Source organism: Neoarius graeffei, chromosome 27 (genome assembly GCF_027579695.1).
Source record: "Neoarius graeffei isolate fNeoGra1 chromosome 27, fNeoGra1.pri, whole genome shotgun sequence".
Taxonomy (NCBI): domain Eukaryota; kingdom Metazoa; phylum Chordata; class Actinopteri; order Siluriformes; family Ariidae; genus Neoarius; species Neoarius graeffei.
Genome location: NC_083595.1, coordinates 38,095,043 through 38,119,665, shown reverse-complemented (window position 1 = coordinate 38,119,665; position 24,623 = coordinate 38,095,043). Strand labels below are relative to the sequence as shown.

Here is a 24,623-nt window from a genome sequence, read left to right as displayed (position 1 = left end):
GCTGGAGCCTATCCCAGCTGACTACGGGCGAAAGGCGGGGTACACCCTGGACAAGTCACCAGGTCATCACAGGGCTGACACATAGACACAGACAACCATTCACACTCACATTCACACCTACGGTCAATTTAGAGTCACCAGTGAACCTAACCTGCATGTCTTTGGACTGTGGGGGAAACCGGAGCACCCGGAGGAAACCCACGCGGACATGGGGAGAACATGCAAACTCCATACAGAAAGGCCCTTGCTGGCCCCGGGGTTCGAACCCGGACCTTCTTGCTGTGAGGCGACAGCGCTAACCACTACACCACTGTGCAGCCCCACGTGATTATGACATAGTTTTTTTAAATGGGTCATGTCGAAGCAGACAGGAATGGTGGAGAATTTAAGAGGCACGTGCCCCTAAATTCATTAATTGTTATTAAAAACAAAAAAGGGGCGGCACGGTGGTGTAGTGGTTAGCGCTGTCGCCTCACAGCAAGAAGGTCCGGGTTCAAGCCCCGTGGCCGGTGAGGGCCTTTCTGTGCGGAGTTTGCATGTTCTCCCCATGTCCGCGTGGGTTTCCTCCAGGTGCTCCGGTTTCCCCCACAGTCCAAAGACATGCAGGTTAGGTTAACTGGTGACTCTAAATTGACCGTAGGTGTGAATGTGAGTGTGAATGGTTGTCTGTGTCTATGTGTCAGCCCTGTGATGACCTGGCGACTTGTCCAGGGTGTACCCCGCCTTTCGCCCGTAGTCAGCTGGGATAGGCTCCAGCTTGCCTGCGACCCTGTAGAACAGGATAAAGCGGCTAGAGATAATGAGATGAGATGAGATGATCTATACTTTCACTTAAGTATAATTTCTCAAGGGGTGGCATGGTGGTGTAGTGGTTAGCGCTGTTGCCTCACAGCAAGAAGGTCCGGGTTCGAGCCCCGTGGCCGGCAAGGGCCTTTCTGTGTGGAGTTTGCATGTTCTCCCCGTGTCCGCGTGGGTTTCCTCCGGGTGCTCCGCTTTCCCCCACAGTCCAAAGACATGCAGGTTAGGTTAACTGGTGACTCTAAATTGACCGTAGGTGTGAATGTGAGTGTGAATGGTTGTCTGTATCTATGTGTCAGCCCTGTGATGACCTGGCAACTTGTCCAGGGTGTACCCCGCCTTTCGCCCGTAGTCAGCTGGGATAGGCCCCAGCTTGCCTGCGACCCTGTAGAACAGGATAAAGCGGCTAGAGATAATGAGATGAGATGATCTATACTTTCACTTAAGTATAATTTCTCAAGGGGTGGCATGGTGGTGTAGTGGTTAGCGCTGTTGCCTCACAGGAAGAAGGTCCGGGTTCGAGCCCCGGGGCCGGCAAGGGCCTTTCTGTGTGGAGTTTGCATGTTCTCCCTGTGTCCGCGTGGGTTTCCTCCGGGTGCTCCGGTTTCCCCCACAGTCCAAAGACATGCAGGTTAGGTTAACTGGTGACTCTAAAATTGACTGTAGGTGTGAATGTGAGTGTGAATGATTGTCTGTATCTATGTGTCAGCCCTGTGATGACCTGGCGACTTGTCCAGGGTGTACCCCGCCTTTCGCCCGTAGTCAGCTGGGATAGGCTCCAGCTTGCCTGCGACCCTGTAGAAGGATAAAGCGGCTAGAGATAATGAGATGAGATGAGATAATTTCTCACAAAAAAAAGTGCACCACCAAGATCCAGCCAATCAGGCCAAGGAGGTGTCTCTTGTTACCAGTCTATCATATTACCTATAAATCTTCAAGCTTCCTATTTTTGACTGGTATTCAAGCAAGACATGTGTTTTGTCTGAACAAACACACAGGATTTTATAGTTCAAATAACAATAAACGTGTTTAAAAAAAGTGAAACAAATAGTCTAAATGTATTTTTATCTCTCATCACATCGACATCAACTGAATACCATTTTTTTTTCCCCCTCAAAAGCACCACACCACAGCCATTTGCTTTCTTTCACTGCTGGCTCTCCATGACCTTTCCAATTTTGTTCTAATCCTGCTTGTCATAATACTCAGACTTGTAGCACAGCTCACACACACTGGAGTTCCTGCATGTGGCCCGGAGTTTCCCACTCGTACAGTAACGATGGCGAGAGTTCAGGTTGAATAGCTGCAGTGAAATTCTGCTGTGTAGCCCATAGCGAAGCTGAGGCTCACTCTCATGCACAGCTTGTCCTAGTTAGCACAGGGAAGCACTGCGAGGTCACTGCAAGTGTGAGTGTGTGTGATATAGCGAGATCATGAAACAGTGTAAATTGAAACTCTGTGAAACTATAGCATGACCACAATAAATGCCTTTTTCTTTCAGTGCAAGATAATCAACCATCTGGAGTCTCATAACTCATATATTCAGATTTTTCCCCTTTTAAATACTTTTTTAGTTATCTCATTACTTTGGCTTGCCTCACTACCTTTAAAACATCATCTGGAGAGGGACATATGAAAATAAAAGAGAAAACTATTCAACAAGTGCTTTGAGGGCAGCTTGCACTCTCGCTCTAACTTAAAATGGAAATCGCTCTCAGTTCAGGAAATTGATGGTTGTTATTTTTTTGGTATGCGCTTACAAGGAAGAAGGGAGACCACCCAAATAGTATTCGTCCCACTTAATAAGAAGCACATAGCTCTGCTGTTCTGAGGGAATTAAAGCCTGATTGTATGGCTCGTCTAGCCGTGGAGCTGATGATTACGCCTCAAAGCTTAAACATACACACACAGAGACCAAGGCCAGCCAACGTCGTACCGTTTCTTTGTACCCCTTTTTAAACCCGTCAGAAAGCCGTCAGCATGCAGCTGTGGACACATTGTTTAGTATAAAATATAAGAAAGTTTATAACAGAACCTCGGGCTAGTCTCAAATATCAAAAAGTAGCACTAGAACAGAGTCACGGAGAGAAATTGTATACTGATGAATTAGTCGTGTGAAGAAATGAGGAAACAGGCATCAGGCAGGTCCGTTGACAGGCAGGTCTGAGGAAAGTGTTAGAGTCAGCTGCTCCTGGGCTTGTGGAGACTGATTGCTTTAAGCCTTGGTGCAGCACAGTTATGTCCCCATAAGCAGGGGAGCAAGGGCACGGAGCTGGGAAATATGGTTCTAGCTCAGGGAGGTTGAGTTATGCATGCTTTGAGAAGAGGGTAAGGGTCCCCAGTAGGGCCATATTTCTCCAAAGAGGAAGCAGAGGCCCTCGTCCCGCAGCTCCGTTAACTCACTCACTCACTCACTCACTCACTCAACTCACTGGGCAGCCTGTTGCGTGTGTGTGTGTGCTTATACTGCTGAAGTCCTTACAGTCTGTCGATGCTGCAGTTTACACCAGCCTTGATTTGTTTGCAAGATGTGTGAGTCACGTTGGATATAAAATCGTCATAAAAGGTTTCACCCTTATGGTCCAAGTTTAGAATGAATCAATACCACAAAAAAGTTTTTTTTTTTAATTTAAATAGCTGCACATGTGATCTGATTAATGACATGCCACCCAAATGACATACTGTGAACTGAAGATCAAAATCATCCAATCTCTTGGTTATACAGCAACAGCTGAAATCTTTTAGAATGAACAAATCAGCAATGCCCGAACTTACACCATAAATCTGCTGGAAAAGCCTCAAAAAGAATTGATTCCCAAAACATCCTGACTTTAGGTTTAAATCATTTTCACTGCTTGGATAAGTGATGAATCTGATCTTTCGATCAGCAGGTAATAACCACCCTGCATCCTCCCGCAGCCCGAAATCCTCCCTCCTAATCAGGGTTGGGAACAAAGCTGCTGACATTAAACGAACATCCATCCTTGATTTAAAAGAATCAGACATGCAGATGACACAAAACGCAATGCAGATGACCCTCAATCCGCATGCTGTTTGCCCATCATAATGGCATTGCTTACTAAGAGGACCAGGGCATTGTGCAACACAATGTTAGATTAATGACTCTCTAACACTGGCTTGAAAGGAATGAAGTGAATTTAAATTTCTCCAAAAGTTAAAGAGCTAATGTTACAGTATTAATTTCCTCTCCAACAGTGAGTGGGAAAATATCCATTAGTGAAATTAAGCACAGTTTGCTAGGTAGCTAACATTGTGCGGCATACAGTGTGGGGCCACAGCTAATGAACACTGCAGTGGGTGATATTTCATTATACAAATTAATGCTCACATTTTAATGGGAAAGTCACATAATGAATCTAGGCTTCAGTGACAGCAATTAGAGACACAGATTGTCCCCTTCTGGACAAGGCACTATTTAGCAGTAAGCAGCTGTGGGTAAAAAATAAAAAGGTCCTCGCTCCTGACAACGGCTCCACATAACTTGAGGGCACAGGAGAACTCGTGCATCGACCAAATTACCTTTATTTAAAAAGGGACGGTGAAGTGACGGCCGTCGCCTGTGTCGAGTCACCTTGTCCTAGCTTGTACAAGACTCTGCAAGTCTTTTCAGAGAGTCAGAAAGAGGCAAAAAAGACTTGGCTCACACCCGTGGATGCAGTTTTGGAGTTTTATGGTCGTATCAAGTAGTATTTTGAAAGTTTACTCAGGAGAATGAGAGTGATTAAGTACTGGTATGTGGTCAGCTGCTACCGTTCCAAACCATAAGCACTGTAAATTACAAAGGTCAGACAGTCCAGAGATCCAAAGCAATGTCAAAGCAAGTTTATTTAGGGGTACACATCATCATAATCATAATTGCCATTATTATTATTATTATTATTATTATTATTATTATTATTATTATAATACTATATTTTTTCTTTTATGCTTTTGTTATACTGATTTATTTTTGCTTCCCTGGAGAATCTTTCTTTCTTTCTTTCTTTCTTTCTTTCTTTCTTTCTTTCTTTCTTTCTTTCTCCTCCAAAAGGCTTTAAAATGAATGCATGGACTACAGTAATGGCCCTTACAGTAAAGGACAATTTAGAAACCAAACAACACTTACTGACAGAGAACATGAGCACCTTGATATTTTTGGCTGCACGTCTTTAACTTAGATAAACAACCTGAACATAAAAGACAGTTATTTTTCCAGACCAGTCAATCTCTCCGTCTCTCCACTATACAGGCTGCTTTTCACCATTCTATAAAGCCATATGGAAATCCATCTTAAAGTATGTAATATCTATTAACTATTTTAATTGCCTTTCTGTAGAGGCTCTGGGTGTTTATTTGCGTGGTTACTATGGAGTCATGACAAATCGCCACAAATCCAGATGAAATCGGTTCGAGCCGGACTCCTTCAAGTGGAAAGAGCAAGCAGCAAAATGAACTTCTGAAATGATATGTACCACTCTCAGCAAGAGGCTTCTGTAATTTATATCAAGTCTGTCATACAGTACCAGATGGCAATTTGATGTGTGTTTTCCCCTATTTTTATTAAGACAGTCCATCAACAGTGAATGAAAGCCCTGGAAAGAAAACTTTAAATTTTTTTTTCATTTTTTTGCCTTTTTTCATCTTAAATGATGAAAAATAATCGTTCTGCTACCTCTGGGCCTTGGCGATCCATTATGTTTCTCAGAGGTTGTGCTGTTTGTGCGGATATCAATTAAAAGTGGATTAACGGGTACATAATGACCTTTAGCAGTAAATTGTGTGTAATGTTGCAAGGCAGGATACAGTATATTCCCCAGATGTCACACATGCCCCTGACGTATGATGGAGCAGATGTCTTACTGAGTCCAAATGGTGCACAAAGAACACGCCATGCGTGTGCACACACACATACACAGAGAGAGAGAGAGAGAGAGAGAGAGCATTTGCGTATTGTCTATATCAATGCTGATTATTTATCTAGTGTTCTTAATTGTAACATTGCATAAAAATATTCACATCTTTCTATTTTTCTCCCTTTATAATGCTGTTTAACAAGTGACAGCCTCAGCGCTGTCATGAATTAAAACACAAGCTTGGGGTGGAAGGAATAAAAGGGGAAAAGCAGATCACCCTAATTTGCCTCTAATTTTGGGCACAGAATATCATTTTGTCCAGTTAAAAGAATTGAAAATGATCATTTGCATCAGGGACATTTCCTTATTGAATCAGGCCAAGTCCCTGTTATCCTGCTCAGAGGATAAGCTCTTATTGGGTTAAAAGCTCATCTTGTATGGTTTATTTTAAATTTAAGCCTCACACGCACTCCAGTGTAAAGCAATAAATGAGTCTCTCTCTATCCCGTTCTTCTTCTTCTCCTCCTCCTCTCTCTCTCTCTCTCTCTCTCTCTCTCTCTCTTAACTCTTCTATCAATGAAGTATTGAGGTGGTATTTTGTGACCCTTTTTGGTAAGCTGTGTTCTGTAGGTCTGCAGATCTTTGAGTCTTTCTTTTTTTCTGGAATGGTGCCCTCCAAATAATGATAAATTACTTGAGCAGTATGCCATTTGCTAATTATATCCATGATTTACTACAGAGCCAGACTTAAATCATTCAGTTCAGTCTTGCGTAACAATGCAACATTTTTTCTCAGATAAAAATTGTTTCCATGTGTATAATCTAAACCTTTTATAGTTATATATACACACAGAGACATATGAACACAGTACTTGACAAACATCTTTTTATATTTGCCTTTTTTTCCATGGCTCTATATTCCTTTTCTTAACTGCAACACTGCAGCATGTCAATAAATAAATAAATAAATAAATAATAATCAAGCCCTGTATTCTGGGGTTTATTGCTTATTCAGTGAGAATATGGCTTTATTTTGGACTTTTTATACTGTAACTGCTGCCAGGATGTCAGGATGTATGTGACATTAAGATACTGAAGTAATTATCCCATTTTGAAATGTTCTATTGCATATTCTATTGTGTTTTGTACATACTTTATTTTACGGCACATCCCACCATCCACTTTCCTCAAATCTTGATCTAAAACCTTTTTAAGAGGGAGGTTCATATGCTACACATATGACTTTTGACTTCAGTTCAATTGCAGATGAAGGCAGTTTATAATATGCCCATGACATTTTGGTGCTAAACAGTCAAGCTTATACACCGTAGAAAATTGAGAGCTTCTGTAGAGCTTGATTTATCTGTATGATAAATTCCAAAAAGAAAATGTACACGGAATCACCACCTCACCCCCAAGGTTGCTGTCTGACAACGACCAAGGCCAAGTGAGATGTAGGAAACAAAAAAGAATAGTCACAAGCAGACCCCACTCACTTGTACTCGCCTATATGAACAGAGATAACATCCAGACAGTTGTGTTGTCACTTGAAAATATGATCTCTGTAGTGGACTGAAGGCACCATATGGTGAAATGTTTTTATGTTGCTGATATGAGTGATAGCTCACTCAGTGGAGCTGGATCGACCTGTATGAAAAAAAAGAAAAAAAAACCCTCTCTTCTTCCTTCTTCCTCCCAGAGAGAATGATTGGCTGGTGGCAACTGAGTGGCAGCTGGGATATGGGACACTTATGAGACATAATCTGTACTCTCTTTTTGGTGTTCACAACACTGATATTTCCTTCAGATTTGACTCTGTGCTACTCTTACTTGATCTCTGACCTGTCTTGTTATCTCTAGGTGAGAAGCCTTACAGATGCCCTCATTGTGACTATGCTGGCACTCAGTCTGCTTCCCTGAAGTACCACCTTGAGCGTCACCACCGTGAGCGTCAGAATGGCAATGCCTCCTCTGCCAACCACCCTCCATCCTCCGAGCACAAAGATGACCACAGCAAGACCAACAGTGGCAGCGGCATCTTTGCACGGCCTGATGTTCTACGTGGGGTCTTCAAAGGGATGATGCCCTCCAGCCTTGATTTTAGAGGAGGCCAGATGCTTACACAGTGGGCCACTCCTGCTATGGTCTCTCCCAGAGAGAGAGATCGTGAGAGAGAACGAGACCGCCATGGACTAGGGGCAGAGCCCAGCTCTGAGAGCATGAAGACCCCTGAAGGTCCAGCCACTGGGGGGGAAAGCCCAGCCAGTTTTTCAGACCTGGGAAGGGCTTACCAGAGTATGATGGGGAATGGAGTCAATTTTCAGGGCTCTCTCCAGGCCTTCATGGATAGTTTTGTGCCGAACTCCATGAAGAAGGAGAAGGAAATACGAGAGAACCAGGTACATGGGCAGCACTTTGGCTTGGAGGGCACAGAGCACAAGATCAAGAGGGCCAGTGATGCCAACCAGGAAGAAAACCCTTCTGAGACCAAGCCAACTGAAGGCATCCGCTCCCAGTATGAGCCTCTGGATCTGTCAGTTAGGCCTGATGCAGGAACTCTACCTGGGGCATCTATCACCATCCATGACAATGTAGCCTGGCATGGATGTCTGTTCTGTTCTTTTACCACTGCCTCTGTGGAGTTGATGGCTCTTCACCTGCAAGCCAACCACATGGGTAAAACCAAATCAGGCCAAGGCAAAGAAGTTAAAGAACACCTACTGGGTGAATCTTCCCACACTGGCAGCTCTGGTCTGGCACCTCCTCCAGGCCTTCTCCACCTGCATGAGGGCCTGAAAGAGCGAGAGGCTGAATCTGGAGACTTGAAGAACCAAGTTGGATGGTCCAACCACCTAGAGCCAAGCCCTCATGGAGCCTCTATGGGAACATTCGCAAGCGACTTTTACAAGCCCTTTAGCCCCATGTATGATGGCTCATCCAGGGGTCCTGCTGGATTCTTGGACCAGCAAGAAAATCCAGCCGGTCAAGTGGGTGGTCAGGATGAGCTCTCTGACAAGGCATCCTGTGTTGAAATGGAGGCATGTGAGGAGCGGGAAGGTCAGTCAGAAGATGATGAAGCAGGTAATGAAGACCAGTCATCCAATCCTGCTTCTGCAGAGCACCAGCTGCGCTCTGATGATGAAGAGCCAGAAGCAGAGGAGGAAGAAGATATGGAGGTGAGAGACATGGAAGATGAAGATCATGGGACCATTAGAATGCATCCTGACTCCCCCTTATCTAGGAAGGATGCTCAGAGAGCAAAGATACCCATGAGTGCCCAGGCACGTGGTCCATCTCCACCCCAGCCACCCACCCTCGAAAAGCAATGGCAGCAACAGCAGCAGCAGCCAGGTCTGAGTCTCATTTCTCCAGCCAATGGTCCCCCAGGCCTGCTGAAGCCTGAGCAGGCTCACCTGGAGCACCAGATGAACATGCTGTCAGTCCTACGGGCCTACAGTTCTGAGAGTCTAGCAGCATTCAACGGAGGCCTGTCCAGCAGCTCCAATGGAGGAGGTGGTGGAAGCAGCTCCAGCATGAAGAGAACTGACCCCTCTGGTAAGTGAGCCACCAGTTTTTATCGCCTTAGACCATTTTTTATTTTGACATGGACCACAGAAGTAAAAAGCACTACACATTCATTTGTCTCCTCGCAGTTGTTTTTAGCACAATTGAGCCTGAAAGCCACATTGCATTAATATGCTTTCACACTGTACAATTTCACAAACAGAATTCATGTGCAATAATACTTCTCTAACCCCAACACACCAATATATATCCTCTCAGTAGGAACACACAATTTGCTTTTGAGTGAATTCAACCTAATTTCAAGCACGTTTAGAGACCATCTAGTCGACAACCAGCAACAGATTAATCTTTATTACTATTTTATATTACCCAGTCCACAGCCCTTCTCTTTCCCTCCATACCTCTCATAACTGGGATTAAGGGTGTCTGTGTTAGAGCAGAGCAGGACCTCCGTTCCCTGTGTCATCCCTGGCACACAGCACTTAACTATCTTAGCTTTCATAAGACCTCTCCCCAAAGCCCATTACTTTATAAGAGCCAAAGATCTATGGCCCTGTGAAAAATGAACTGTCAGCTTTCATGACTCCGTGAACGTTACTAGAGCTCTTTGAGACTACCCTGTTTCACTGTGCCTCTTTTAGACATTTCAGTGATATAAAACTGCAAATGAAAAAAAAAAATATACTCAGAGAATTGAACTTGTAGTGCAGGTCAGTATGAAGTATTTTAAGGCAAGTGAGTGCTACACCTTGTTGAATTTTGCTTCTGGGTATTTCTTTTCCCTCTCAAATATCAGGAACATATTTCTAGCAGTTAATGCTATTCATTTTTCTGAAATAAAACTGTCTGCCAATATAATGTATGTATATTCCATTTTGCTCTCTGTCTTAATATATTATTTATCAAGAGCAGAGTCTAATTTTCAAACTGAGTGTTGAGACACATGCTTTTAGTTTAGAAGCTTTACATTAGTGTTATTGCCTCCAGTCTACAAACACAGAGGAGCAAGGCAGACATTTTATTTTTGCTCCAAGGAAAACAATCTTACTGCAAATAGATGTAAGATTAAGGAGAGGAAAAGAAAGCCAATCGCATTTTTAACAGACTTGTTTGATTAAGCGGCTTTATTTGAACAAATATGTCTTAATACTTTCTGTTCTTTTAATTCTGAACACTCGCATGGCTTGTTTAAGATACTGCACTTTGCTCAGGCATTGTGTATTATGCTTGATTAGTAAACAGGAATTAATCAACAGTGAGTATGATATAAGGCGGAACCAGAGTGATTATCCTGGTATTGTTCTTTATTAGCTGTGTTCTGATAGAGGGAATATATGTAAGTGAAGACCATACGTAGTTTGATTCTGCGACATTTGGGCCACTGTTTACCATTCATATCAAGCAAAAGTGAGTCACTCACTCTTACATCAGTGGAAGTGTCAGGAATTCTGAGTCAATAATAGAACTACATACAGGGCTAAAACGTCATTTTATACAAAAACACAGAAAAAAAAACGGTGATTGCAGAGATGTCATCTCTTCATTCATTCATAAAAGGGAAAGGAACTCTTTATTCAGCACAAGTTGCAGAATGTGGAAAGTATTGAGCCTCGGTAGGTCAGTATTGTCTCTCATGGCAAATGAGTCCCGTCAAAAGGGAAGCAGTGGCATGGAGTGGAGTGGTGTACGTTTCATTTTCTTCCGCCTAAACAGTTTACATTAACAATTAATGCTCCATTTGACCTTTCAATTGTGGAAAATATGTCTGTCATGAAGGAACCTGTTGCATTTTTAATATTCACAGGAGGTCATTCACTGGCCTGAAAATGAATGCTAGTTTTTTGTTTTGTTTTTTTGTCCGCATGGTGAATGTCTCATGTTGTAATATCCTTCTTTAATCAAAAGACATTTAAAAAACGCCCTCGTGACGCACTCTTCTCCTGCTGCAATGGCAAGAGACTGACCTTTCAAGATAAGGCTTTGTCTCTAAGACAAAAGTTTTTTTGTTAGGCGTTTTTCAAGCTTGACTCACCCTACTTGGTGCTTGTGGTTGGAAGCACGTGTGGTGGTGACGTGCAGTGAGATCCAGCGTAGGCATATGTGAGGGATATATACAGTATAAGCTTTGAAAGACAGGGAAAAAAAATAAACAACGCACTTTATTCAGTTCTAAAAGGCATGGAATTTTGTTAGCAATTGTGAAAGGAAGGAATAAAGAGGGAGTGTGCCATATCCACCTTCAGAAAGACTCACTTTTCTTACTATACTCTTTCATTCAGCTAACAAAACCCCTGACATAATTCTCTCCAGACCACAACAGTGTAAGTGTAGGCAATGCACTCAATAGCCATTTAATACTGACCAACAACCATTGCACTTACACAATCCACAAGCAGTAAAATAAATCAATATAAAGAGTAAGTATATATTTAATAAAGAGTACAAAAAAAGGAAAATGAACACGTCGGTTCTTTAGAGTGTATATTAATGGACTGCGTTCAGATACTATATATTGTAGACAAGATGTGCTACGAATACTGACCCATCTTTCCCCTGTCCAAAATTCAATTAAAATCAGCCAAAATGTGATTAGCTGAAGTGGGTTTGCATTACGTTTGCATGCAAATCAAGCAGAAACCATTAATATTGGAAATTCAGCATGTTTATTTTTGAACTCGATGGGACCCTGATAAAGGTTTTATTTATATTACTACATTTAAGAGCTGGTTACATTTTTATTAATGCATATGATGAACATTTGATTGCATTTTGTGACTCACGCATCCACACTGATACAGACACTGACACTGCTCTCTAATCCCCACACCAAATAGATTAGGTTACCTATTCTTCCATACGTCTTCAACAAAGCATAGTGTGTACTACACATCCAATAATCCACATAGATTTTATGTAAGTTGCTATTCAGATGATAGTATTTGTTAACACCATCTCGTATATACGTAGCATGAGGCACATTAATCAAAAGAATGTCTGCAGCTTGGCGCTGACTTCTCTCTGATCTTGGCCTATTTGTGGTCTAGTCGATTAGACATGTATTGTTGAGATCTCTTAATGGCTGTGTTCCATTGTGCTGGGGTGCTTGTGTAAGCCTATCATATAATCAATACCCAATTGTGTCAGTGCTATATCGTTATGTATACATTGTATATTGTACAGCTCCAAATGCGGAGACTAAAATAAGACACAGTGCATATTTGACATCAGCAATCTCAGATGGTACAGTATTTTCAAATGGTTTTCATATAGAGCCTTATTTATGATACAGCATATTATATGGTTGACATTGTAGGGGTAGCGTTAATGACACCATATTTGTCATATTTCCCAAACCAATAAATAGAGCTTTAGTGACGTCAAGTGTTAAATTAATTTGTAAAGGTGATGCAGAATCACAATATTTACGTTCCAACATAAAAAAAAATCTATCTATCTATCTATCTATCTATCTATCTATCTATCTATCTATCTATGATTATTACTCTTGTTTATGTTAATACATGATTTTATCTTGTATGCAATTTAAAACAAAATATAATGCATACCAGTAGTATGGAATTTATTATATATTTGTTTCTATTTACTAATTACTTCAACATATTTTAAGCATTAAACTTGGAGGCACATGTTACTATTCATAGTTATGGAATCGGTCTATTCATTAGAGTGCAACATTTTACACATTCAGTGTCATACTCTATGTGCTATCTGAAATATTCACAGTACATTTGATTAAATCAAGATTAAAAATATAAGTTCTAATTCCTTTCCGAACACTTGTCAAGCTGTTACACATCCCACACTGGCTATAGCAGGATAGAGCTCAGATTTAGCCCAGCTCTTTACTTAAACAGATTTCTAATGGGAACTCCATTGACTGTGAAATTTAGTCCGGGCCTAGGCTTAATTTGCGTTCGGAAAAAACCAACCCACGGTGGCTAAGAGAAAGGATCTCTTATAGTTATGGTGAAGTGGCACTCAGGGGCAAAGCAGAGTGGGAGTGAGAGAGGTAGAGATGAGATCATTGGTGTTCTCTCGTGTTTCTGTTTACTCTCTGTCACTCCATCCCTCTTGTGTCTCGAAGCTCTCCAGGCCACTCTGTCCTCAGGCCGCAACCGCTGTTGTTGTTGTCGTCGTTGTCATTGCTGCTGTTGATGTTGATTGCTAGGTAAATGGTTATCTCGATTCGCCCTCTGCGGCTCCATTAGGCATGGTGAAAAATGCCTCCACTTTGAGAGAGAGAGAGAGAGAGAGAGAGAGAGAGTGTAAAGCATATCGATACACAGGCTGTACATCAGGGCTAAGTGGAGGTGATAGGGCAGGAGGCTCACTGGGTTTTTAGGGTATTTACAGTGGCATAAGCACTGGCTACTTTTACAGAGTGTGATCTCTCCGTTCGTGCATCAGAGGGCCGCTTTCAGATGTTTACTGCTAGGAGCTGTGAGGCTGCCACCCTTCAGCCACTTTTACCACCCAGTCAAGACATTCCTCGAGCTTTAGCAGAAACAGAGAAAGACAGATAAAGAGGGCTCAGGTTGTGTCTGTGAGCCTTTCTTCTCCCATGTCATCCTAGTTCATAAGGCCATGACACCCCCTGGTGGAAAGGCGGTGAACCCTGTCCTCATTCTCTCCAGCTCGCTCAAGTAGAATGACAGATGAGCAGTGAACGCTCGAGAAAGATAGAGATGGAAGCAGAGGCAGCAAGTCATAAGAGAGGAAATAAGTCATGTAAAAAGAGAAAGGGTTAGCAGAGATGTAAGAGAAGACAGACATGCAGGAAGTGAGGGACACAGAGTAGGATACATTAATATACAGCAGGGAGAGCAGGAGAATGACAGAACGAGTTTAGAGGCGACACAAAGGATCCTTTTCTTTTCACTTGCCTTCTTTTTTTAAGGCAATAACCTCCCCACGGGTTGATCAATCTTCAGTGGCCTCTGAACACATCATTGCACACTTAGTAAGTTCAAGTGCAAAGCTCAAGCACTAGAAATGAGACAATAAATCCACAGCATTTGTCAAACCGACAAACGACTCTGAAGAGAAAAAAAAATAAAAAGGAAAAGCAGAAAACCACAGAAGCGTAAATGTACTGAAGGAATTTGTGGCATTTTGTTGCTTCCCAAATCTGCCAGTCTGCTTGCCAGGGCATTGTGTGTGTGTGTGTGTGTGTGTGTGTGTGTGTGTGTGTGTGTGTGTGTAGCAGAGGGGGTCGGTGGTTAGTTGTCTCCTTACTTGTAAGTGGTGTTCATGTCACTAGTGGCCAATTATCACTGTCAGGAGGCTGTAAGATCCAGGTCTCTCCCTGGGAGGGTCACGACCCCAGTCTGGTTCAGGTCAGAGACGGCGCTCTGTTTTCTGCATTCTGTCAGCCACCAACCCCCCCCTCTCTTTACACTATCCAGTTCACAGTACTAAGAGACTCGTGTGTGTGTGTGTGTGTGTGTGTGTGTGTGTGTGTGTGTGTGTGTGTCCCTCTGAACAGGTTCTTTAAAGTCATTATGATAATTAAAAACATATGGTGCCTGCACAGGCCTGAGTGTGTTCACGTATGCAAAGGATCAGAGGAGGCATTCGATTCTCCTGTATTCTGTCCTTGCACCTAGAAGTGAGAATAAAGAGGCACGTGGTGTGTACACACGTGGATGTACCCCCAACCCCCCATATACATGCAAACACATCCATAAGAGATACTAAATATCCCCATGTGCAGTTCACTAGAACAAATGTGCTGACTAGCTAAAGACACTCCTAAGACCATTTGAGAAATGCATGCATCATAATCACCTTATCCTATGTCACATGTTCATAAATTCAGTACATTTCCAGTATCTCAGTTCCAAATATCACATACCGCCCTATACAGCAAGTGTGTAAAGGGAAGAACCCCACAGGTATACAAATAGAGTTATACACACAAATACACAATTGCATTATTGCCTCTTGTCATCTTAATGGCTTTCTCAATTTGCTACCAAGTAATTACTACCATCTCCTAATTCACAGACTAGTAAAGCTGTTAGTGCGAGAGAAAGCAGAGTCAAAACAGATATCTTTTGATCCCTTTGTCGTTGTTGTTTTTATTTTCCTTTCGCTACTCGCTGTCATGTTCGCTCGCGGTGAAAAGAAATACGACGACTTTAAGCGCAGAGCTAGGATACAACTTGGTAATTGCTAGTAATAGTTTCCTCATCAGGTGGCTAATTAGCTGTAATATGGCTTGTGTTAGCATGCTAGCATCCGCACAGCCACTTCTCGGCCTACTGCAGAGACGCGGGACAGCCTGGCGCACACTGATGATGCGTGCAGCCTGAGGGCCAGTCAGTGTACAGCCACATAAATTGCTTTGTGTGTGTGTGTGCTATGAAGAGATGCCATGTTTATTTCTTTAAATCTTTTCCTATTAGAGGTCAGTACTGGGTCTGGGACAGAGAAATTGTAAAAGTGTTGTGTTGGCTGTGTTTGGGTGTAACGGAGGACAGTTGAAACATGGTGAACATCTTCAGAAGTGGGAGCTGCACGTACATTTCCACTCTGTCTAATAAAATATGACATTTTATTTTATGTAACTTCAGGATGCTGGATGAATATCCAAGGAGCAGACTTGTATACCTCACTCAGTACATTTACATGCACACTAATATTCCACTATTATGCTAAATATGACAGTATTCTGAATTTTGCATTTTCCGATCAAAACATATGGGATATGCTGTTATTATTCAGGGAAGCCAATTGTTAGAGATGCAGCTTTGGGACCAAAAGGTTGCTGGTTCAATTCCCTGAACCAACAGGAATGGCTGAAGTGCCCTTGAGCAAGGCACCTAACCCTGAGGCTGCTCTGGGTATGTTGTATGTATAAGAGCACCTGCTAAACATAAAGTGTTTTATGAACATTCTTTGGACATGCCTCATCTCATTATCTCTAGCCGCTTTATCTTGTTCTACAGGGTCGCAGGCAAGCTGGAGCCTATCCCAGCTGACTACGGGCGAAAGGCGGGGTACACCCTGGACAAGTCGCCAGGTCATCACAGGGCTGACACATAGACACAGACAACCATTCACACTCACATTCACACCTACAGTCAATTTAGAGTCACCAGTTAACCTAACCTGCATGTCTTTGGACTGTGGGGGAAACCGGAGTACCCGGAGGAAACCCACACGGACAACATGCAAACTCCGTACAAAAAGGCCCTCGCCAGCCACGGGGCTCAAACCTGGACCTTCTTGCTGTGAGGCGACAGCGCTAACCACTACACCACCGTGCCACCCTCTTTGGACATGTATACAACTCATTCAGAATATGTCTCAATTGGGTTTGTATTTTGAGGTAAAATTATGCATTATCGAGAAACTAACATGCTATTTATTTATTTATTTATTTTTGATCACAGCTCAGAAATGGTAACATGGATCATTACTCGTAGTCCATCCTATCCATGTTTATGTGAGCAGACTTTTGTGCTCCATACATCCATCCATTATCTGTAGGCGCTTATCCTGTTCTACAGAGTCGCAGGCAAACTGGATCTTATCCCAGTTAACTATGAGTGAGAGGTGGGGTACACCCTGGACAAGCCACCAGGTCATCACAGGGCTGACACATAGACACAGACAACCATTCACACTCACATTCACACCTACGGTCAATTTAGAGTCACCAGTTAACCTAACCTGCATGTCTTTGGACTGTGGGGGAAAACGGAGCACCCGGAGGAAACCCACGTGGACACGGAGAGAACATGCAAACTCCACACAGAAAGGCCCTCGCCAGCCACGGGGCTCGAACCTGGACCTTCTTGCTGTGAGGCGACAGCGCTAACCACTACACCACCGTGCCACCCTCTTTGGACATGTATACAACTCATTCAGAATATGTCTCAATTGGGTTTTTACAGCAGTTTGTGAAACACGGCCACTTGCCTGTTTACACTCAGCTCTGTGCGTAATACACAAACCAACAAGACACTCCAAGTATACATGCCTGCATGTAAACGGGATTATTAGTGGAATAATATGGAGTCATTTTCATTCGCCATGTAAACAGCTTAGTAGGAATATTGTGGGGGTTTTTTTTGAATAAGGGCAAAAATGGAGTATTTTGTGCATGTAAATATATAATGAGTGTTACAGTTGTTCCCAGGATAAAACTCAACCTTAATATGCATTTCATTTAACTTTTATATTTAATTAATAGACAGTTGACCTGGGCGGCACGGTGGTGTAGTGGTTAGCGCTGTCGCCTCACAGCAAGAAGGTCCTGGGTTCGAGCCCCGTGGCCGGCGAGGGCCTTTCTGTGCGGAGTTTGCATGTTCTCCCCGTGTCCGCATGGGTTTCCTCTGGGTGCTCCGGTTTCCCCCACAGTCCAAAGACATGCAGGTTAGGTTAACTGGTGACTCTAAATTGACCGTAGGTGTGAATGTGAGTGTGAATGGTTGTCTGTGTCTATGTGTCAGCCCTGTGATGACCTGGCGACTTGTCCAGGGTGTACCCTGCCTTTCGCCCGTAGTCAGCTGGGATAGGCTCCAGCTTGCCTGCGACCCCGTAGAAGGATAAAGCGGCTAGAGATAATGAGATGAGATGAGACAGTTGACCTTCTTTAATTCATGGAAATGTATAATATAGCTACAGAAATGTGACGAACAAAAGTGGAGAGCATTATATTCATTTGAATGTTTTTATTTCTTTTTTTTCCCTCCAAGGAATCTTTAGGTAAAAATCATTGAATAAAATAAAGTAAAATATGTATTGATAGAGGGCAGCATGGTGGCGTAGTGGTTAGCGCTGTCGCCTCACAGCAAGAAGGTCTGGGTTTGAGCCCCGTGGCTGGCGAGGGCCTTTTTGTACAGAGTTTGCATGTTGTCCGTGTGGGTTTCCTCCGGGTACCCCGGTTTCCCCCACAGTCCAAAGACATGCAGGTTAGTTTAGCTGGTGACTCTAAATTGACCGTGAGTGTGAATGGTTGTCTGTGTCTATGTGTCAACCCTGTGATGACCTGGCGACTTGTCCAGGGTGTACCCCGCCTTTCGCCCGTAGTCAGCTGGGATAGGCTCCAGCTTGCCTGCGACCCTGTAGAACAGGATAAATCGGCTAGAGATAATGAGATGAGATGTATTGATAGATAAAAACAAGTAAAAAAAAACGATTTATCTGCATTATACTGTACTAGTAAAATTGTGAGAGGGTATTTTGAGGAGGCAGCATTGGTGTAGTGGTTAGCGCTGTCACCTCACAGCAAGAAAGTCCTGGGTTCAAGCCCAGCTGCCGGCAAGGGCCTTTCTGTGTGGATGTTCTCCACGTGTCTGCGTGGGTTTCCTCCGGGTGCTCTGGTTTCCCCCACAGTCCAAAGACATGCAGGTTAGGCTAATTGGTGGCTCTAAATTGACCATAGATGTGAATGGTTGTATGTGTCAGCCCTGCGATAACCTGGCGACTTGTCCAGGGTGTAACCTGGCTCTCGCCCATAGTCAGCTGGGATAGGCTCCAGCTTGCCAGTAGAACAGGATAAGTGGCTACAGATAATGGATGGATGGATGGTATTTTGAGGTAAAATTATGCATTATCGAGAAACTAACATGCTATTTATTTATTTATTTATTTATTTTTGATCACAGCTCAGAAATGGTAACATGGATCATTACTCGTAGTCCATCCTATCCATGTTTATGTGAGCAGACTTTTGTGCTCCATACGTCCATCCATTATCTGTAGGCGCTTATCCTGTTCTACAGAGTCGCAGGCAAACTGGATCTTATCCCAGTTAACTATGAGTGAGAGGTGGGGTACACCCTGGACAAGTCGCCAGATCATCACAGGGCTGGCACAGAGAGACAAATAACCATTCACACTCACATTCACACCTACGGTCAATTTAGAACCACCAGTTAGCCTAACCTGCATGTCTTTGGATTGTGGGGGAAACCGGAGTAACCGGAGGAAACCCACGCAGACACGGGGAGAACATACCGTACAAACTCCACACAGAAAGACCCTCGCCGGCCGCTGGGCTCAAACCCAGAACCTTCTTGCTGTGAGGTGACAGCAAGACACTACACCATCGTGCCACCTGTGTGCTGTACGAAACTTGTCAGTTGTAGTCCAAAGCCAACGTGACAAGGCACATCAGGCTCCTCTCTGCATATCTCATGCCTCTACTTTCATACAGTGCTCTGCCAGAGGAAACACATATCCCCCCCCACACACACACTGGTTCTCCGACAGATAGTGTTTGGACCGTTCCTCTCCTCACTTTCTGCAGGATTGTTGGGTGAAGGCAAGGCGCTATTTCACATGTTCAATATTACTACTTTCACTAGCACCAAGGTGAATTAACACCTTGTCACTCAGTCGAGCAAATACTACTTCCAAAGAGCAATTAATTGTAATCGCTGTTGTCAAGCCCACTGGATGGTACCTGTTGCTCTCCCTGTGCAGCTGTGCAAGCTCTAAAAATATTTTCCCTTGCTAATTTCCCCTGATATCAGCTTCTGCTGGGGCGGTGAAAGCCTTTGAAAAGGCCTCATAATCTTCATCTCTCTCTCTCTCTCTCTCTCTCTCTCTCTCGCACACACACACACACACACACACACACACACACACACACACACACACACTGTATAATACCTTGATGATGTTGGCTTCATCATTTCTGTCAGGGACAAAAAAAGGGGATGAATAAAGTATCAGGTTCCACCCTGAAAAGAAAGGAAAAGGGGTATTCAGTGCTAATGACAGCAAAACAATTATGCTATTCATGATATTAGAGGAGAAAAAAAAAAGACATAGCTTTTCGGAAGCCTTGGGAGGTGGGAATGGAAAATTCACTGTGACTCTCATCATAGTATGCTGTGCATGTACTGTACAGTATGTATACAGTATACTTCAGTCTGAATGCATTAGAGCTAGTATTTACTAGACTGGCCTTCTGACCTAGCATGGTTTTGATTGTAAATTAGCTGCTCATATTTCCGAGTTTGTTTTTCCCCCACAGCTGGAACTGTACTTTTTTTTTTTCCGGTTTGAAATCTTCCTTTTTAGCTCTGCAGCTCCCTCCCCAGGCACCCTCAGATCTAAGGAAGCAGTCTCAGAGGGCTTGTTCTGATAAAATAACACTCGTTGGTGCACAGGTACACCTCGAACAAACACACACGATCATCATACTTGCACACCCCACATGCCAAACAGTAATGAGCGAATATGCCCCAACTTCAATGTGCAGAGGTGGCACGAGTGCAGGAGCATCGTCAAAAATAAATAAATAAATAAATAAATAAACAACACAACTACGTCAACTTTTATTTTGTCTTTTATTCCACATCAATGGCACACAACGCCGCAAAGTTAATAAAACAAAACAAACAGCGCGCTGAAGACACGGTAGCAGTGGCAGGGGTGTGTTTCGAGAGGTAGTGCAGCAATTACAGACAAATATGTCTTACGCTTCCATGTACAGGCTGCTGTGAAAAGGAAGAGCTGGTCCAATAAGCTGTGTTTGATTTAAACATCAAACGGAAAAGAGGGAATAAAAGTTCCTCCACAGAAACCGAATGGGGGAAAATGCATATAGAAATAAGCCAAAAAACATTATACCATTAGCTGTTAAAAATGCACTTAATTCCTCTGTAGAGATGGCAATAAATAGTACACACTCGCACATTGTTCCGTGCAAATCCTGTCGACTGGATTTAGAACGGTGCATTGTTTATTAGGGAAATATGCAGGGAGGTGGGGGAGCTCTCGTTCTAATTGCAGTAATTTAATCAGGATTAGAAAAGGTTACCTGGATGAGGCGACACTGCAAGGACACAGATGCTTTAAGATCCACACACGCATACATCATTTCTTGTAGAAATGATCAGATTTTTCATCAACGCTGTTCCTTCGGCTCCTTTCGTAAACAAAATGTTCTTGTTTCTCTCCTCTCTCTGTGCTCTTTCTCAATCTTTCTCTCAGGGCTTGTAAATAGGAAGCAAAGAAGATCCATTTTAATCTGATTAATAACTTAGTTGATCGCATATAACCTAATTTTCATTCAGCACTGCCCTTGTCCGTCGAGTCATGTACAAAATGACCTTTGAGTCGCCACGGCGACCATAAAAAACAATAAGCGCCATTGTGCTGTCAAAAAAGCTGAAGATGTTTTACATCATTGCAAAAATTTAATGTGCCTCTTTTTTTTTTTGATGTGATATGACAAAAGGCCACCTTCTAATTGAGGGCCATTAGGGCAAGAGTCGAGTTTCCTAAAGCTTCCTAGAGATGGGAACAACTTTCTCCTTGCTTTCACAGTAATATGAATCGTCCTTTTAAAACAGATATGGTTACATATTAGTTTTGAAAGGTACAGTAACTGCCTCCGCTTTAGCTGTCTCCAACAGTAGCCCTTTTGTATCCGCTCAAACCCAATAACTGGCTCGAAATTCAAAATCCCATTTTACTTCACACACACACACACACACACACACACACACACACACACACACACACACACACACACACACACACACAGAGAGAGAGAGAGAGAGAGAGAGAGAGAGATTCACAAACAAACACAACAAATCCAAACTTGCAGTGTAACTGAACACCGGCTCCTAAACACACACCGACTTCTGATCAATTTGAGTCTAAAAGATTGCTGATCTTGTTAATGGTTGTTAATGCTGAAATTTCTCCTTTTACCACTTTCACTTTACCACGCTTTTGAGTCCAGAGCTATTTTCTTATGTTATTTTTGCTTTTACTGGAAAAGACAAATCTGAGAGCAATTTACTGGTATGATTATCAGATTCATAGGAAATCTAATGAGATTTAATTATGAAGAGAAAACGGGAGAAAAACAGTGGACACACACACACACGCGCGCACACACATTCACAGCTCCACTCACACAAACAGGAAATATGAATGAAATATTTATGAAGAAATCTGACGACTGCATTTAGCCATATGTTTCATCACTGCTGCAATTTACAGGCAATGCTACTATGAAGAGCTGCCATTACAAATATAATAATAATAATGATGATAATAATAATAATAATAATAATAATAATAATAATAGTAATAATAATAAAGAACAAATGATTCCAGCTTGTTATTTGTCACATCCTTGTTCCATTTTGCTTGGAAAACTCCTCGCTATTTAATTATGTCTCCTGGAAAAGTGAGCTGCTGAGTGATGATGAATTTTCTGCAGGATTCAGTGGGCAGCACTTCTTGTAAAATCAGCCATACCACCCTACACTTTCCAGGGCTCTCTGGAACTTTATAGTTTATGGTGTTTATTGGACCTGGTTCGATTGAATAAAGGTTTGTGGGCTTCCAGGCAGTGGATTAACACTATAATTTCAGAGTAATCATTTTTAAGACACATCCACAGATACATTCTGTAAGGTCTGAAATAAACACATTAATCCTTTGGTAAATACAGAAATCCATCCACCGATCCTGTACCAAAATCCAAAGGAAAGACAAGGAAGCTGACAAAGTGTCTTCTGTCCATCAGTAGACAAACTGCGTCCTCAGCTGCCAGTCCCTAATTGACTGCACAAGGATTGGTCACACTTTTGACGTAGCTGCCTGTAATGGATTTCCATGTTTGTTGCACTTTTTAACTGGAAGGCAAATGGAAAGCAAAATGTCTCTTTATTAGTAAAAACAACAGCACTCTCTTTTCCCTCTTCCTAACCGTGAAGACGAGAAGCTGCCACCATGCTCCCTGTTTGTTTTTTGCAAGGTCAACCCAGGCTGACAGTTGACAAACGATCTCAAGATGGCCACATCATCTGTCCTGCATTTTTTTCCCCTTTTTTCATTGAGAGGAGGGGGATAAGATGAATGCCATGAATATTTGCCATGTATCTTTTTCAAGCCTGATTTTCTGCTTGAAGCTTTTATCTGTTTGGAAAGGGCTATGTGTGGGCAGGTAGCAGAACTGATTTGGCGTGGAAGAAAGTGGTGATCTCTTGCTCGCAGGCCTGAGACTGCCATCAGATCTTTCCGATCTGGACTTATCCTGTTCTCGCATCTTGGCACGGTGAAGGGATTCAGTATTATAGACAAGCTGGTCATCAGATGGGAGTTTGGTTTATTTCTGTCTTTCCCCACCACATTCCCCTCCCCTCTCATCAGCATCTCATCCAAGTTATGTCTCTCTCTTTTTTTTTTCCCTCTGCTGGACAGTTCCAGCAGTATGCCGAGAACTTGATGTCCTTGAGAACAGAATAACTTCTCGTTTCAATAATTTGATTGATTTTTCTTCCCTCATTGTTGTTTAGTTGGCTTTTTTTTCTCTTCCACAATCATTATTTGTATTCACGGTGAGGGAGGATGAAGAAAAAAGGGCAGAGACTTCAACAATTATGACCACTTTGACAAAACATGGAGTGCGTTTTTAATTACCTGACTTATTCCTTAACGGCATTGTCATCTCCTAGACAATGCTGCTCTGTTCTAATGCTCTTATTATGGTTTCATTTGGATGCCTGTACACTGCAGGTAGCGCCCACCCCCACCCCATCACTACCACCTTAGTCAAACAACGCCCACCCTTTCAACACTCTACCATGTCTTGTTTTTCATAATGTTTAATTGCATTAGGAGAGGTGTCATGGAGGGAAGAAGAAGAGAGAAAGGGAAGAGAGAAAGAGAGAAAGACGAGGTGTCGTCATTTTTTAAAACACAATTAGGTAACACCTCGTCAGGGCTTCTGTCTACTTGGGCTTGACAAGTGCGTGAATGTTAGTGGTAAAGCGTTGATGATGCGCAGGATGTTGCAGGTGCTTGACGAGACACTTGTTAAGCCAAGTGACAGGTGATTCTTGGGGAGAACCCTCACTTGTCCACACCATGTCTCGACCGGCTGAAATACACATCTCATTCAAATCGACAAGCTTTTGTGGTTATGCTCTGCGTGCGTGTGTGTGTGTATACAGTAGGTGTGTATCTATATCTAGGTGTAGGAGGGTGTCTCTGACGCTAATGAAGCATTTTTCACGTGAGTGCTTTTTTTCCCTATCATTCATGTCTTCTTCATGTGACAGAAAGCATCTCATTAATTTGGAAGAAAAATAAGATTCAGCAACTTTTTTATGAAGAGTGAGTGCACGGAGAGATGAAGGAGAAAAACAGCGGGTTGGGAGTTGCGCTTCTGTAGCTGTTTTTTGATGGAGACAATTTAACAAACTCTTATCTCCAAAACCACTGTCACTTCATCAATGAGGAGGATGACGATGACGGTGATGATGATGATGATGATGATGATGGTGATTGTCCTTATGCTGCTGCTGCTGATGAGGATGATGATGATGATGATGGTGATGAGACAGTGCAGGAGACACATTTTAGCTGCCCATCTGCCTGATTAAAATGCTCTTATCAGTATATTCACTTACACACCCGTCTAGACGGAAATAGACGAAATAG

General features: G+C 42.8%; 1 protein-coding gene across 5 annotated transcripts in view; it reads left to right on the top strand.

Moving 5' to 3' along the window:
* Positions 1–24,623, top strand: part of znf536 (zinc finger protein 536) — a 226,766-nt gene that overhangs the window by 161,340 nt on the left and 40,803 nt on the right. For all 5 annotated transcript variants that reach the window (XM_060911712.1, XM_060911710.1, XM_060911713.1 and 2 more), the window contains one exon: positions 7,512–9,206. In XM_060911712.1, the coding sequence (XP_060767695.1) occupies positions 7,512–9,206 (1,695 nt within the window). The remainder of the gene's footprint in view (positions 1–7,511; positions 9,207–24,623) is intronic.